Genomic DNA, 17,816 nt, shown 5'->3' on the forward strand with positions numbered 1-17,816 from the left:
CTAGAATCTATGAGTATATTCTCTGGTGAGGATTAAAATATTATTACTAATTCATGTGAGAAAATATTTTAGTGCTCCTAGACCCCCAAAATAACCTACTGACCACACCAAAGAACACACAGAGGCGAAAGCAACACTAGCGTACAGTAAAGGCAGCGCCACTCCTGCTGTCTGGGGGGCACCTGCCTCTGTGACTCTCCCCACAAAGCAAACGCTGGGCACTCTTTTCGCTTTTTGCCTTTTCTCATAAAAGCAAAAACTTTCTTTGGATTTCTGTCTGTTACTGAAAACAGGTCTACTCTAAGACTCTTGTAAAAATGAAGTGGCATAACACGAACTTCTGAGAAGCAGGTAATACCCGTATTATAAGGTGTCCCTATCCATGGATACTATGCCTTGATATGATTTTTCCCCCAGTGATTGGATTGTAAATACACAGAAAGCCTGGGGTGGAAAAAACTAAGTGAGGGAGTGTCGACATCCTTAATACTATTGGAGGGTTGAGGTACTAAAGGTTTAAAGTTGGCTCTCACACACCACTTAAAGAACAGGCTTTGAATTGTAGGATAAGTGGAAATAACTTGGAATTGTTTTAAAAGAAAAAAAACACATCAAACTTTTAAAGTACCACCCTCTGCTTATCTTAATAAACAGCAGTAACATAAAATTGAATTTCTGGATTGGACTCTCTGAAAACTACACCTATCAGAGCCCCTGAATTCTGTGCTCAAGGTCAAATGTGCAAAAAAGTATAAATGAAATGGTGAAACAAAAACCAACGGCCTGTGGGGCGTTTTTTAAAGCCACCTGCCTATAGAAAGCAGAGACTTGCCATCTGGAACGTGCTCTCTGCATCACTGCCTGTAATCTGTGGACTGATTATCGGCTTTTCGTTTGCACAGTCAGAGTGGGCCACATACCTTCTTACTTGTGAATATTTTAGCACCCTTTTCAACCCCAGAAGTATTATCATCAGTTGCATTTATCCAAAATTGATATAGTTGGCAAGAAGTAGCATCCCCCACATCCAGGTGGTACTCAAATTGGAACCAGTAGATCTTCACAGAAAGTTATCCAGTCCTTGAGCGGAATGGATTTTTATTTTTACTCCAAAGTCATGGGATGAGCCCAGAGTCGAGCTGAAATAGAATCTCTAGGGGGAAGAAATGAGCTATTTACCTTTTAAGCCTTTGGAGGAAAAAAACTCCATTCCATTTGAATAATGGGAAATTAAACATGTCAGCATTGTTCTGTTTCTGCTTTATTAATGATTTAACATGTCTACAAAGCTTTAATAAATTACAGAAAAGGTTTATAATGATTGTCAAGACCAATCTTGTCAGGTGCTCCTTTTTCATAGACTTATTTGTTACACATTTTTATATTCTGTTCCTCCTTAACAGAGCTATAGGAAAATATTTCCTCTAACAAATACCTCGTTTTTTAAAAAAATCCAGTATGATTCTATAAAATATTAACACATAATGATAGGTATGCAACCAGATTAAAAAGCCATGCTTATCATCTAAAACATAATAACCTGCTAAAACATAAATAAGCAGTCTTAGAAATACATTCACTGTCATCCAAGGTGACAGTTTTTGCAAGCTTATTTAGACATATGTGTATTTTTGCAACACTGCATGGTACAAATGAATGCAACCAAAGGTAGTCACACAACAGAGAAAACCAGTCCTACCATCGGCCAGGCAGGTGAGTTTATTCACTACTGGCGCATGGGTCTGTGGGTCCCTTCGTGGTCTTACCCTAGTACTAGTGATCTGCCCTGCACAGTGCCAGACCTCAGGAAGGCCTGAGTCTGCAGGAAAGCACGGGCAGCTCTGGAGATTGACACTCAGGACATCATCTCCCCGGTGGTCCCTGACATTTGCAACAAGCAAATGCAACATCAGGATGTCCCTCTTCTGGGAAGCCCCCAGGGTCGCTGAGTGAACTTGTGTCTTCCTGCATGGTAGTGTCTCCTATGTCTGTGCCTGCACCTTCACCTCTCTCCTGAACCCCAAGTTTCCACCACCTGCCTGTAGGATGTCTCCATCCTGGCTATTGCACATCGTGCCTGAAACTCGATGCATCATTTGCCCGCACCACTGAGTCTGCACCAGTGTTCCAGGACTCACCGCCCCCTGAGCTGCCCAAACCACAAACCTGGGAGTCAGCGAGCGACCCCTCTCCTGGTTTGCCCAGAACTTCCCCTGGTTTTGCACCAACAGTCCCATGTCCTGAAAAATGCCTTTATCCTAAGTTGGAGACAGCCAGTGTCCTCTAGTCCACTGACATGCTGTTCTCTCTCTCACACCATGTCCACTCAGTCACCAAGTCCCGTCAATGCCTGCTCTCTTTCGGATGTCCCTGCTCTCCCCTCTTCTCTCTCCCCGACTCCCACAACTTCAGGTCGAGGCCAGGCTATCTTCATGCCTCGTCGGGGTGGTCACAGTACTCCCCCACCCATCTCACTGCCCCCACGCTGACCCCATCATCCGCTGTCCCACTGCAACCAGCCAGACCCTTGTGAAGGGCAGGTGCCGTCATGCATGTGCCAGCGCACCCGCGTACACTGCCGCTCAGACCCTTTTGACGGGTCCGCTTCACCTTCTGGGTAAGAGTCAAACACCCTGGCTGGCAAAGCACATGAGGCCCAGTGTTACCTGATCCTTCCTTAACCTTCTGCCTCCCTGATTTGGGCTGAAGTAGTTTCCCTTTTTTTTTTTTTTTTCTTTTCAAAAGGCCATGCTCACTCCTGCCTCTGATTTTTGGCAGATGTTGCTCTCAGCATCATGTCTTCTCCACTCAGTGTAGCTTAGCGTCTGCCTTTTCTGGGGGACCGAGCACCATGGCACCCTCTCAGGGAGGCTCCCCTAATGTCCCTGTTACCTGCCCCATCTTCAGGCATCTCCTCCCTGGGCTCCTGCAGGACCACCTGCTGATCTCCATCAGTGCCTCAACCCCACGTGTTCCAAATAGCACTGGGCTGTGCATCCACAGTAGACTTCAAGGGCAAGGACCTCATTTGTCTTTCTGTCTTGACTTGGTGCCTTGCACCCATAGGTGCTCTTGAGCTATTCGTAAATAAAGGCACCCAGGAGCACCAGGCCTGAGGGCTGGACATTGAGTTCCTGCCCTGGCCCTCTCATCCCAGGGGCCTTCGGGCAGCCATGTCCTTTCTCTGAGCTTCTGTCTTCTCCCCTATAAACTGAGCATTTTAGTCTGGTGACTAAGGGACTGCAACTTGGACATTATGATCACACATTGCTTCATCACTTACAGATTGTTCTAAATAAGAAGGGGGGATACACATACAGTCTCAGAATAGGTTTCCAGCGAGAGCCAGAGCACTTACTGCAGTGAAATTCGAGTTGGGTGATGTGCCTTCTCATGTTGGGCAAAGCTGCTGCTGTGAGATTTTACCCTTGGTTCCAGAAGAAGATGAGGTCCTTTAGATGCTGCAGAGACAGCTCCCTTTGGTGTACTGCCCCGTCTGGTAAGTCAGCCCCCTTGTTTGCTCTCGTAAAGAGACGCACGGGCGCCCGCATAGTCCTCAGCGCTCTGCAGGAAGGGCAGCGCTCCGACAGCGTGCTACAAAGGTCCGCAGTGTCCAGTTCCATGTGGTTTGGCTTTTTCTCAGCAGGCTGACACAGGCTCCTTGCCCTTTAAGCCCACGTAAAGGAAGCCAAAGCCCGAGCCGTGTGTCTAGACGGGATCTGTTTCAGAATGTAGTCGTGTCTACAACCAGGTCAGCATTCACACGCCGAACGTTGGCAAGCACACGGGTCTCCCATCTGCATGAGCCTATTCATGCCAGTCTCGGTGACTTCTGAAGAACCATAAGACTAGTGGGAAAATATCTTACAGCTGTCCATTTCATGACAAGTATGCATAGTGTTATGTGCCAGGCACGGTTCTAGTTGCGGGAGGACCCACTGGGCAGGGCTAGATCACAACAGATTGTGCACGCCATCCCGGCCTCGCTCTCAGCCTGGTGGGGAGCTGTCGAAAGGTTTAACCTGAGTGCGTCGTGACGTACACTCTTTTACAGTTCACCCTAGACCTGGAATGGAGAGCACAGTGAATTGTAGGAGGTGGAGGATTACAAAAGGAGACCAGATTAGAGGCTATTGTGATGACCCAAGAAAAAGATGCCTGTGGCCCTGACAAGGGTGGCGGCGGGGATGAGGAGCAGAAGGAGATGGGTGTGGATCTGTTTTGCCAGTAGAGCTTCCAGTAGACCTCGCTCTCGATTCGGGTCTGATTTTGGGGTTGTATACCCTCTCCATCTTGAGTAGATGATGGTATTTCTTCCCATGGAGAGGGGGGAGCCCAGGTTGGGGATGGGGAGAGTCCTGTTTGGACCGTACTGAGGTGTGTCTCAAATACCTCAGTGGAATTGTGAGGAAGCAGCTGGAAATATACTTAATATTATCATGCTTTGGCTGGCCGGTTGGTTTTTGGCCAGTACCAGCTTTAGCCAAATAAACTTCAAACGCTGACTTTATTTTTAACTGAGCGCTGCTTTCAGCTACGGGCCGATAAATTTAACGCCACCCTGACAGTTGTACAATCGAGACCGATAACATCTGCCCCTTCCTGCTGGGCCTTCCTTTGTGTCCCTCCGCACCCCCATCAGTGACCGAGAAGCTCCAGGGCACGGAAACGTACACTGATCTCTGTGAACTCTCTCCTTATAGTCCCTGCTTCCAGTTGTGAAAAAACTCATGTTGTCGGATCAGTGAAAACTGATGTTTCTTGACTAGTACACTTGGGGGCTGCACCACAGATGAGTCCTTTCCGCCCTCTGAAGCCACTTTTATTAGATAGGTGTTTTGTTTTGCTTTTAACTTAATGTGTGTGTTGGAGCAGGAGCAGGGGTATGGGGTAGGGGTGTGGGTACTTTTGACAAAAAGTGTCTTTCATTCTCTCAGTGTACATTAGGGCATTGCTCTCCCCCAGCGATCATGGCTTTGCATGTGTCTTGTCACAAGTCCTGTTTCTAAGAGCATTTAAAAATGGGAAAGGACTGTATCCAGTACTGAGAATCACACCATCTAGGAACCATACTTAACCTGCTCTGTTTAACAAGAAGGGTAGGACCGGGGTGGGGGAGGGATGGAGAGGAATGGTGGTGTCACTGAAAATGGGATGGATAGTCCTTTACTAATCTGACTAAAACTGAACGGGTTTTCTTATTTCTAGACTCTAATAGTGGTCCCTGTTGCTCTTAGGGAAGGGTTCCACAGCTTTGCTTGCTGAGAGAGGGGCGAGTGCTGTCCCACACCTCCCAGACTCCAGGAGCCACTGGCATTTCTTCACAGGAAAAAGCAAGTCAGGCCACCATCTGCTCTAGTTTGTCCACTGCGTCACGAGGCCCAGGGAGGCAGCCACAGGCTGCCCCGGGTGCTGAGTGAGATGCCCAGGGAGCTGGGATCACAGAGAATCTGCCGTCCCCTGAGCTGGTTCCCTGTGGGGCTGTCCGCCAGGCGAGGGGCTCTCACAGACCAGAAGGGGTGAGAGCTGCCATTGGGTGGTAGCGCTGACTTTCACGGACGGCTTCTTGAATTAGTGGAGCTTAGTGAGACACGGAAGGCCAGGGAGGCCGCTTCTGAATGGGGAAGAGAGAAAGGTGTTCCAGGGGTCAGAGGCAACTAACCAAAAACCGTGGAACCCAGAGGGAGACGACTGGATGAATTAGAGATCGTTGACAAGTTCATGAACTACTGTGGTAAGCCAGTGACTTCTGAAGTTACATTTGGCCAGACAGGCTTCGTGTGTCTGTGGTGAGCGGATGGAGGAGACAGTTGGCACCTCCTGCGTGTGGCTGGGGTGACGGGGCCCCACCGAGTGCTGTACCAGATAAACTCAGGATCTACCAGGTCTCTGTCTGGTAATAATTTCCCCAGACATTCCTGTTGCCGCGCATCAGTGACCGTTCAACATCTGGTTTTTTTACAATTGCATAAAGCTTCCTTGGAGTTTCTGACAGTGTATTTCAGATTTTCCAAATGCTTCGCATTCCTTCTCTTTTGCAAGCAGCTTGATTGGGCAGGTTGCCTATTTCTAGGAGGAGGATGGCTTTGTTCCTGTCGGACCTTCATGGTTCCAGTGGCCCTTCATGATGGATGAAGAAAGCAGATGGCTCTTGTTTTAGAATGTTGAAGAATGTGTTGTGACTCATACCCCTGTACCTAGACCTGAACAGAACAATAGGGGTGAGCCTCAGTAAGACTCAGAACAAACCGCTTTGGGAGGTTTTGCTTTCATTTCTCCGACCTCGAAGTAGCTGAGGCAACGCCGACATTGTGCGGTGGGCCTGTGCTTGTGTCCTTGGCGTGAAATGGGGGTCCGCGGAGAATGAACTCAACCAGAAAAGCTACCAGCAGTGCAGAAGACTTACAGACATTTGTCAGTTCTAAAAAGGATACATTTTGTTTGAAGCATTTTTTAATGTATCAAAAGAATGTACAGCAAATGTCTGTGGAAGTCAATAAATAACAAATTCATCAGCTAATTGACTGTTTTGGTTTCTCCTACCAAAGTTCTCAGTTATAGGGTGTAAGGAAGTTTGAGGTTCAACTCAATATGATGTTTTTAACATATACACATATTATACGTATTATAAGTAGCACATGGTTACCTATCAACATTTGTTATGTGCACAGAATAGGGAATTAGATGTTGGAAACGTTGCCACCTGCTTCCAGAAATACCTCCTTTAACCCTAACAACAAACCGGAATTAGTCATACTTATCCCCACTCGAGAGGCAAAGAAACAGGTTTTTAGGCATCAGGGGACTTTCAGGAGGACTGAGTGGCAGCACTGGGCTGTAGCCAGCTGACGTCTGGCGCCGAGACCAGGCCGGGTCCCCCTTCCGCCTTCCCTTGCGAACTAGCAGCCATGCGCACGGTGGCGCCTGGGTTTCGGGCAGAGGCGGCTTCACTGAGCAGGACCCTGCTCACGGGGTTCAGTAATTACTCTTGCCTTGCTGCCCAGTGTCATAGCCAGTAACGATGAGTGGCTATTCAGTTCAAATTCAATAGTGTGTCAGTTGCCAGTCACATTTCAGGCACGGGACAGCCACCTGTGGCTGTGACTCCGTGTTGGATGGTGCAGACGCAGGGCTTTCCCATCATCAGAGGACGCTCTGGTGGACACACTGCCAGCTAGGCGTGGGTTCAGTCCACAGAATTGTTTCCTCTGTGGTTACCTGTGCTTCCTGTCGACAAGCGACGAGCGTATGGCCTGACCCAGCCGCCCCGCTCTCCCGTTCTGGTGCCGTGGCCCTGCGTCTGTCTGTGTTCTTCACGGTGTGCTCACTTTTTCTTCCAAGGAGGAAGTCGGCCGGATATGGAAGCTGGAGCTGCTTAAAGAATCGGATGGGCTGGGAATTCAGGTTAGTGGAGGCCGAGGATCGAAGCGCTCACCTCACGCTATCGTTGTCACTCAAGTGAAGGAAGGAGGTGCCGCTCACAGGTGACTAGTTAACGCTCTCCCTTTCTCTTCCTCCCCATCCTCTCCCCTCCCTGCCCCTGGGTGCTGGGACCCTCCCGCTTGGCCAGAGCCCTGGTAATTCTACTTCACAAGGTTGTGCTGGAGCCCAGAGCTATGTGGCCCTGAGCTGTTCTAATCACACCTACCTCTGAGCACAGGAAGTGGCTAATTGCCGGCGACGCTGCAGGCTCCCCCAAACCGTGCAGGAGAAATGGGACTTCTTCCCAGTCCACTTTTGAGTTTCAAGCGAATGCGACTTGTCCTAGAGTTTGGAATGCTGGTAACGTGTGGTTACTTATCAAGACTGTGCCGTGCAACAGAATACCGCATTCCTGACGTCCTAACTCCCAGAAGACTGTGGCTAACGACTTGGGGAAGTGACTGGTTTTAAATACGACCACAGCTCACATGGGGGGTCAGGCTCCTAACGTGCTTATATGCGTGTGTCTCTGTCCTGCAGATGTGGAGGGGGAAAAAGTAAACGAATCTTCCTCCTCGTGACTTGAAAACAATTCATACCTCAAAACTTACATATTTTGCTGTGTATCATGTGCACCCATGTTTTTGGCCCAAACTTTCAGGGGAAAAACCTTTCACTTTAATTTTTTAATTCAATTTATTTATTTATTTATATTTAGATACTTGGGTTTTGTATTATAAAGGAATTTTAGCATTTATTTTTGAACATATTATGGTACAAGAAGTTTTATGTAACAATTACAAAAAAACAAGAACAGATACAAGGTACTATACATATATAGTATACCTCCTTATTTTTCCCTCAAAAATGTGGGCAAAAGTGTGCATTATACACAGCAAAATAGGTTATGTTCCAGCCTGAACAATCATCTGAAATAGGAAGAGAGACTGTGCGTAGGCAGAGCTTGCGCAAAGAAGTCTATTTGGAGTCAAAGGGACGTAACAATCCGAAAATACAATTGCCATGCCAGCTAGTTGCTTCTGTGTACAGTAAGTCCTCACTTACCATCGGTAGGTGCTGCAGCTTTAACAAAAACAATGTGTGGCCAAAGCAGTGTTACTATAGCTAATTGCTACAGACAAGAATTAAGTTCCTACAGCATCTCGTAAACAAGATAATGAAACAATATTGCATGAAATGATATCCGAGGACCTGCTGTACAGAGGGTGTCTACTGTTTGCGAGGCATGGCCGGGTATGTGCACATGTCGCAAGCCCACACATGTACAGCGGGCACGTACAGGTAGAGTTCCACTGATGAGGAAGATGGATGTAGCCTGGATTTTAGAGTGTTCAAGCCAGGCACCCTGATAAGGGAGTGGTGGCAAGCCAGAGCAGTGCTGGCCTGCCCACGATCGAGTGGGCACTCAGAGGTGTATCTCGTGAGGTGGAGCAGAAGGAGCTGGAGGTTATTTCGTCTGAAGAATGCGCAAGTAAGGCAAGAACTGGGGCACAGACTATCCAGGTGTTTCATGCTCATCAGTCCTCGAACTAGAAAGTAGGAGGCTAACTAACCGCTAAAGGGAAAAGAAGATTAACTGTGTAGGTCAGTTATCTGCATGGCCGTAATGATTGGGGACAAAGCCCTTCGACAGTTTTTACCCACGGGAACATTGGTCAACTTCCCCAGTGATGTGTGCCTTAAGGAACTACCACCAGGGTAGCCGTTTGCCCACTAGTCCTGGGTCTCCCGTTCTAGTCTGTCTTTGCAAGGTTGGCAATTAGGGAATTCCTGTGCCCAGAGGAAAGCTCATGTAGAGCTGTTCTTGTCTGTTTTCTCTGGGAGTTGTTTCTAGTGGGTGCCGTGTTTCTTTGTGCCCCGCGCTGGGAGTTGTGTGCACGTGTGTCTGTCTCTGGGGTGTGTAGCTCACAGATGGGGCATTCTAGTCAATCAGGGGGAAGAGCAAGATGGGATGAAAGAGGGAAACAAGTGAAGAGATGGGGTCAGGGATGGTCTCGATGGTGCTACAGAGAAGTAAACCCAGGGACAGTGGCCAGAACTCGTGCATGCGCCCTTAGTCCCGAATCCCACTCCCCCGGGGGGCCCACCACACGGCTCCTTGAGGTTGCAGGCGCTTGTTCTCTGTGGTTTGTGCTGTGCTCGTTCTCGTCCCCTCTCTTTCCATTCCCATGGGGTCCTTAGCATTTCTCTGCCTTCAGGGTTTTTGAAGGACAGAAGTAGAGGCACTCAGAAGCCTCTGGTGCCTGTCGTCTTCTGTTAAGGCCTGAATTCACAGAACCCCCTCTGACGCACACCCTAAAGGAAGGGGACAGGGGAGAGGAACTGACGAGGGAGGGAAAAGCGGAGAGAAGTTGGTTGATCCGTTGAAAGGAAGCAGGGGAAAGGTCCGCAGGTGGGAGAGAAACAGACCTGGGTGTAGCCCTGGACACAGCCACTGGGGACTTGGCCGTATCCCAGGGCCGCACCCTGGGTACTAATCCGAAGCCTGCAGAGGGGACCATGGAACCCTAGGTGTAAGGTTTCCCAGACTCACCAGATTTCCTATCCCGTACTTAGCAATAGAGGTGAAAAGCTTTTGGCTCCTTTGGGTTCATGGGAGACCAGACCCTTGGGGGTTCAACTGAAACCCACAAGACTATGGGTGTACCATGAATGAGGGTCCTGCCCAGCACTCCGACAGAGTGCCTCTCCGGACCCCCCCCCAGGGGAGCCAGTTCCCGAGGCCACTGGCTCTCCTGCCAGCCCCGGGAAGGAAGCTCTGAGTCAGCTGTAATTAATTGAAAGGAAACTTAAAAACCAGTGTGTTTGTGCACCTGTGTTTGTAGACCGGGCCTGATACCTGCAATAGCCATATATTAGCCTCTTTGTTCCTCTTTGTGTTCATCCTTCTGCCGAGGAAGCTCGGCTGTGAGGACACAGGGATGAAAAGGGGCTAAGAGACGTGTTCCTCAAGGTCCCATAACTCTGTGGGGCGGGGAGTTAGACACGTGCCATGTGGTGTCCCAGGTGCCACAGAGGAAATCTGGCCAGGGCTGTGTCACCTGGAAGAAAAGGGGCACGGGCTGGAGAAGGCTTCCCGGAGAGCTTAGGATGCTTTTGCCTCTCTGGGCTCAGCTCAGCGATCGGCTGAGGACGGAGGCACGAGGGGAGGGTGGCAGGTCGGACGGAGGAGAGAATGCCTTGACTCTCCCAAACCTTGAGGTCTGGGTGCCTCTGTTGTTGTCTCCACCAGGATGGGACATTTCAGTGCCATGAATGCCAGGTCACGTGGTGGCCACTTAAGGATGTGTCTGTTCCGAGGTGTCTCCTTAAAACTGACGGAGCATTTCTCTCCTCTGAGCCACAGCAACAAAGGAAGCCCTCCCAGCCCAACAATGTCTGGCCGCCCCGACTTCCTCTTTGGCATCATTGTAACTGTTCCCCGTCCCACCCTCCCAGCTCCAGGAAAATGTCCTCTCTCAAGCCCGGCATGTCTTGACGAGGGAATCTTTCCCGTCTCCGTTTCCTCAGGGACGGCAGGCTGTCCTTAGGAGACGAGCTGCTGGTAATCAATGGCCACTTGCTGGTCGGGCTGTCCCACGAGGAAGCTGTGGCCATTCTTCGCTCAGCCACGGGAATGGTTCAGCTGGTCGTGGCCAGCAAGGTAGGTAGTTTGTTTGTTTGTAATGTTTCTAATGGTGGTGGTGAACTTGGCGCCCTCCCCACGCACGTTTACCTCGGGCCACTGAAACAGCCATGCTTCCGCAGCGCAAGGCCCACGAGGGGGGCCCTTAGCTGAAGGGCAGCGTGCTTGCTGCCTTTTAAGGTTATTTAGAAGGTATGTTTAGGAGATGGGGAAACCACAAGTCTAAGGAAAAGGTAAGAACGGTAGGGTGGGAGGAAGGACGAGGTAGTGGGAACAGCAGCAGCAGCAGCAGCTCACCCAGGGAGAAACCGGGGAAGAGCCATGGGGCCGCAGGGCCGCGGGGACGGGGTGGTGGAGGTGTCCGTCTTCAGGTCCTGGAGGGAGGGAGGATCTGACTCGCTGCGTCACAGAGTGTCGGTGCTGCTGGCAAGCTTGTCAGTGTCAGCCCTCCCTGTCTTCCTCCTCCGTTTTACAAACGAGACGGTGAGGCCGAGCTCCGTGGTGGCCCAGATGCTCTTCAAGTTCTCGGTGCACAGGCAGAGTCTGTCCCCTCCCTCTGTGGCAGCCTCCTGTCCACGAGGCCTCCAGCTGGGCTCCCTCTGTGCGTTAAGATAGTGCTGACATCGGGGCTGGCACCTGCTTCCTCCTTGGGTCTCGCCAGCCTCAGCGCCCTGGATGGAGGCTGCTGGACTCCACAGCTACATGAGGAGGAGGAGGAGGAACTGGGCTGTCCTGGTTCTGCTCCTCGCTCTCATCCTGCTGGCGACGAGACCAGGAAAGAGCCCACGTGACTGAGGAGCTAGCGAAGTGTTGCTATGACAAGGCCTCATCCCAGTTCATCCCAGTTGGTCCCAGTTGCAGTTCCGGGAAGAACTGGTGTGAGCGTTATACTCTTGCAGTATGGCTGTTTTCCCCCATTATCCCCATTATTATTTTTGAACCTACCATCCACAGGGTGGGGAAGAAGTAAGTTGACAGTTGTTTGTATGGAAAACAGTACATATTAATCAATAATAACACAAGAATAGCCCTGGGCAGGTGGCTCAGGTGGTTGGAGCATGGTCCTGTAGACCAAGAAGGTGGAGGGTTCCATCTCCAGTCAGGGCGCCTGTGTAAGGCAACCAATCAACCAATTAGTGTTTCTCTCTCACATCAATGTTCTCGCTCGCTCTCTCTCTCTCAACAATAAAAACATATCTTTGGGTGAGCAGTAAAAATTTTTAAAAAATAATAATACAAGAATAACCTAGCCATGGCTGGCGTAGCTCAGTGGATTGAGCTCGGGCTGCAAACCAAAGTGTCGGAGGTTCGATTCCCAGTCAGGGTACATGCCTCGGTTGCAGGCCATGACCCTCAGCAACCACACATTGATGTTTCTCTCTCTCTCTCTCTTTCTCCCTCCTTTCCCTCTCTCTTAAAAAGAATAACCTGTGTTTCGTGTGCTCACTACTGTAAACCTACATTTGCCCCATCCTGTATTTCTGCCTCTTAGGTTGCAAGGTCTATTGCCTATTCTTGGAGTGTTTAACAAGTAGACTGGAGGAATTTTAATGCTTTTAGCTACCTGAATAATCTGCTTCCCTCCCTTCTACACCATTCACCCCAGACCCTTGACCTCGACTCTTGGGCTTCCAACAAGAGTGCGGAGCCTTGAGCCCTGGCTGGCCTGTCTCAGTGGATTGAGCATGGGCCTGCGAACCAAAGGGTCACTGGTTCAATTCCCAGTCAGGGTACATGCCTGGGTTACGGGCCAGGTTCCCAGGAGAGGATGCAAGAGAGGCAGCACACATTGATGTTTCTCTCTCTCTCTTTCTCCTTCCTTTCCCCTCTCTCTAAAAATAAATAAATAAAATCTAAAAAAAAAAAAAAGAACGCGGAGCCTTGGGAAAGACTCGGCAGGAGGAGTTGCACTGAGGTCCTAGAGATAGAAGTGGACACATTGTCCACTCACAGGCCCCCCTCCCCTTCCAGAGATGCTGTGGGGCACCCTGGCGTCTCCTCACTGGGCACGGGGAGGGACAGAGGAGCCGGGGAGGTCCTCGGTCAGCCTGGCGAACTCCACAAGGAGGGAGACAAATTCCTCATCTGATCAGAAGGGCTAGGAGTTTGAAAAGCATCATCGGATCTTGTGCATGCACACACAGTCAAGTGTTTGCACGGCCCACCTCCCCAAGGTCTGTGGCTCAAGAACAGAGTTTTCTGCACAGGCGCTACACCCTGGCCACCAAACCCGAACTTCCCTGGCCACGTCTTTCCCCTGCTAGTGGGAAAGTGGGAAAGAGGGAGTCCATGTCATCTCATTACCCACAAACACACAGACACACAGAAAACATAGACCGGAAACAAAAACAGGCCGCTCAGGGGTGAGGCTACTGAGTAAGGGGCGCACGCGGGACTGTGAAGGCAGGTTGTGACGCCCGGCCGACAGTTTCATGCACCGACTTACGGGGAGAAGGACGCCGACAGGTATCGGGTGCCCCAGAGTGCCAGGCGCTTCTCACCTATCATCGCATTTAATTCTTCAAATAATTCCCGTGAGTCAGGTATTAGTTCTTTTTATTCAAAGGATGAAATCAAAATCTAAGTGATTAATCAACTTGCCCAGAGGTCGCACAAGTAGTGGGCGGCAGAAGCAGGTTTCATCCTGGGTCCCTCAGACCTCCAAGTTCAAGTCCTAGCCCAGGCTGCCCCTCAGTCAAATAAGATACAAAGAACACTAGGGCTAATGATATTAGAAAAGGTTGTGTGTCTCTGCTGCAGGTTTTGACCTGTGGGACACCTGCCGGGGTCTCTGTAGGGCGGAGCTGCAGCCGGAGCCAGGGAAGGAGCGTCTATATGCTCGGTCCGTGTGCTCCTGGCCACCGGTACTGGGCTGTGGCCCTACAGCCGACCCAAAGGAGCGACCCTTTCACTTCTTCCCAAGCACTCTGCTTACAACTAGGCAAGCCGCTGCTGCAGCTGCTGCCTGCTCCTGGTTCCTCACCCTAGTCCGCACTGCGGGGGTGCTCCCCCGTGGAGGAGGGGAAAGCAGGCCGTCTCCAGGCACCTCATGGTATCTGTTCCTCTTCATTACCCGACAGTAGCAAGCAGTCCACAGGCTTCCTTTGCCTGGTTTCGAAGAGGGGGAGAAGGAACAAGAGCTTTGACTTGCTGAGTATAAGGAATAATAAAAGTGTAAATTACTGTGACAGATAACTGCCACCGCATCACAAAATTCTAAGGCACTGTTTCAGAAATTCAGCAGTCACTTTCTTCTGGAGACCTCGTGTTTCTACACAGATGGGTTGTCTGTGTATAGGGGCTGAGCAGGTTTTTGTTGGATGAGTGAAATTGGAATATCCAAGTTTGCTTGGGTGTTCCTGGAAAGTACATGCACAGCAATACAGATTTCTCCTGTGCTCTTTTTTTTTTTACTCTTAGTTTTTATTAACAAGTAATGTGTGCTTACTAAATCTAATGTAAAAAAAATAGAAGAAAAAGAAGATAAAAATTTTTGCAACGCCACCATTAGCACTGTTAACCGGCGTGTCCTTCCAGCCTGGAACACACACAGGTGTGTGCAGAATGTACACACACATTTTCATTCACTGGAACCAAACACAAGACACGGAGTGCACCCGGAGGCAGTCCCACCTGGACTTCAGCGCCAGCACAGCCAGAGACGAGCTGTGGGGCTTTGGCAACCTACTGTGTCTGCCTAGAGCTCAGTGCTCTCGCCTGTACGTTGAAACTCACGGGCTGTCGGGAAGACTGAGAGATGTAAATGGGTCCGAACCATGCAGCTGTTCCCAGCGACGTCTGCCCTTATGCTGTCATGTATCGTTACATTTAGCATTCGTGTAGTCACTACAGTTTATTTTTAACCTACTTTTTACTAAATAGCATACTACGTGTAAGAATCGCCACATCAGGAAGCACATTGCTACAGCACCGTTTACTTCACTTTTCAATCACAGTTCACATTCAGCATTATTTTGTGTGAGTTACAGGTGTACGACACAGTGGTTCCACAACCATACTCTACAAAGTGCCCCACCCCCCGCCTGCCCAGTACTTCCAGCGCCCACCTGGCTGCATGCACCATGGCTCCAGTATCATCGACTGTTCCCTGCACTGCACCTGACATCCGGGACTGTCTGCTGCAGCGCCGTTTGTAGTGACCTTGAAGCATTCTGTCCTGTGGCTGTTGTGCAATTTGCTCACCAGTCGGGACCTTCACCATTTTGATTTTTTTTTTTTTTACTCTTTTTCTGTTAATGGTCTAGCAGAGGTGCCATCACGGAGGAAAACTGAACTCACTTTTTGTTTGACAGCTCTTTTCCCTTTCCTTAGGGAAGGGCTCACGGTCTAGTGTTTACAATTATTCCTCTAAAATGAATGAGCTTGAGGTACCCTGAAGGCGGAACCTGCATCCAGTGTCACTGTCACCAGATGCCTCCTCGGCAGGAGTTTGCCCATGGTTGATGATGGACGTTTTTGTTGTTGTTATTCTCTTTTCTGCCAGTCCCTGAGGAATTCGATCGTCAGAGCTTTCCACGGGGCCTGCCTTGTAGAAACGGCTGGTGTGGAGGCTGTGGAGAGGACACATTGCCCTTTGTCCTGACCAGGGACCAGCCCTGCAGCCCCGGTCCCCAGCCTCGTGGGCTATGGCATTTCCCGCGAGCACTCTCGGCTCCTGTGTGGGCTGCGTCTGCAGTTGGGATTGTCCCGTGGCCCTATGATCTCACCCACGTATCACAGCCCACTCTGGCCTTGTCGATGCGTAGGAAGGGCTGTGTTGATGGAGCCCCCTTTATGTTTAAAATTTTTTAAATATGCACATTCCTCTTTAATACACAGACATGTAACACACACAAAAAGAAAAAAAAACACTCATGTAAAAGGCCCCGTCAACAAAGAATAGACAGGAAGCATCTACACTAAATCAAATAAGGTTCCTGCTTTAAAACTTGGCTTTACTAGCTGCACCTGGAAAACAAGCAACAAGGCTGTTGCGAAAGGAAAAAGAAAATTCCCGGCACTGAAGGAATATACGCATGAGGGAAATTTACTAAATCACAGATCCATCATTAGGGAATGTTTAAACCTTTGTACATATTCAAAATTCATCAGGGCTTTGTGAAATGTATGATTGGGGGAGGGCATTAAAAAATCTACCTGTTCTCCTTAGAAAATAGTGACAAGAACTCTCCAAAAACTAGAGACCAGCAAACCACTAGAAGTTTGGGAAGTGTTACCCTTCAACTTCGAAGGGTGTATAGAACTGAGAATGCAAAAGCAAGGTAACAGTGGGAGAGGAAGCCTCATTTGCAGTCTAATTTTAATGGAGTCTGGTTCTTGTGTTTTTGTTGACCTTGAAAAGTTGTATCCTGAAAGCAAGACAGGAAGGCAGCAAAGGAACATGAGTTCAGGGAACTTGGATTGTTTATGGAAACACCCATCTAAGAAACACAGATTCTTCACGGGGGAAAATTGGTTTGGGTTTACATTGGGTTCACACCCCTGGCATTTGAGGTAACCTTGCAAACCTGGAAATGCAGAACATCCATCGCATAGACAGTCTTTGGGTTGGGAGCATGTGACTGCCCACAGCTGACTCTGCTAGGTTTTCTTTGACCTTGACCTAGAACTGCTGGTGCCATGCAGTAATTGGTGGGCCTTTAATTGTGTTCCCACAGGAAACCTCCGCAGAGGACCTCCTGAGGTTAACATCTAAGAGTTTGCCTGACCTGACCAGCTCGGTAGAGGACGTGTCCTCTTGGACTGACAACGAAGACCAGGAGCCAGACGGGGAAGAGGACGAAGGAACTGGCTCGTCTTCCATCCGGGGAGCAGTAAGTGTGCCTGCGGCGCCGGGCTGCTCTGCTGGAACGGTGTCCCCCCGGAGACGGGGCTGCTGGGGTCTGGGATAAAAGCTCGAAGTAGTATGACAGAGACCAGAATGGGAGAGGACCCCAGCGTATTCTCTGTATGTATTTACTTTTTGTCAGAATCTTCCAGAAAGATCTATGAGGGTAATGCTTTTCATTTAAGAACGAACATTGAAACTGGAAACAGGATGAGAGAGAAACTGAGTATGAAGTTCAGTGAGTACATCCGTTTCTAAGATGCTTAATAACATACGCAAGGATTTTATTGTTGTTTTTGACAGAGTGTTTGAAAACTATTGTTTGTGAATTTAAACTTAGACTGAAAGATTTCTGGTTGAAAGCATAATGTTAAAATAACACAAAACTCTTTTGTGCAAAATTGAATAGATAGGTGTTAAATTTTGAAACAGATGAGGACTCCTCCGGGGCTTGAAGCTCATCCTTTCACAGCCCGGGATGCCTCACACCCTCCGTTGGCCCTCGCACACGGGCAGGGGCGCTTTTGGGGACCTGTGGTCGCAGTGGGGCTCCGTGGTCTCTGCTTTGTTTCCCAGACCTGACAGATGCGTCATTTCTAGTGTAAATTCTTTTTTAGTACATTTTATTGATTATGCTATTATAGTTGTCCCAATTTTTCCCCCTTTGTCCACCTCTGCCCGATACCCCCATTCCCTCCAGCAATACCCTCCTTAGTTCATGTCCATGGGTCATGCATATAAGTTCTTTGGCTACTGCATTACCTCTACTGTTCTACCATCCCCCTGTCTATTTTGTACCTGCCAATTTGTACACCTAATTCCCTGCACCTTGTCCCCTATTCTTCCCCTTCCCCCGCCCAAGTGATAAGCCTCCAAATAATCTCCATATCTATGGTTCTG

The 17,816-nt window shown here is 49.4% G+C and overlaps 1 protein-coding gene across 7 annotated transcripts in view; it reads left to right on the forward strand.

The window, feature by feature from the left end:
• Window positions 1-17,816, forward strand: part of PDZD2 (PDZ domain containing 2) — a 325,503-nt gene that overhangs the window by 239,046 nt on the left and 68,641 nt on the right. For 5 of the 7 annotated variants that reach the window (XM_045847727.1, XM_045847729.1, XM_045847728.1 and 2 more), the window contains 3 exons: window positions 7,342-7,484; window positions 10,954-11,086; window positions 16,747-16,902. In XM_045847727.1, coding sequence (XP_045703683.1) covers window positions 7,342-7,484; window positions 10,954-11,086; window positions 16,747-16,902 — 432 coding nt within the window. The remainder of the gene's footprint in view (window positions 1-7,341; window positions 7,485-10,953; window positions 11,087-16,746; window positions 16,903-17,816) is intronic. The other 2 variants (XM_045847733.1, XM_045847730.1) reach the window with 2 other exon arrangements.

Source organism: Phyllostomus hastatus, unplaced genomic scaffold, assembly GCF_019186645.2.
Source record: "Phyllostomus hastatus isolate PE091 unplaced genomic scaffold, TTU_PhHast_1.1 phas_contig_58, whole genome shotgun sequence".
NCBI lineage: Eukaryota > Metazoa > Chordata > Mammalia > Chiroptera > Phyllostomidae > Phyllostomus > Phyllostomus hastatus.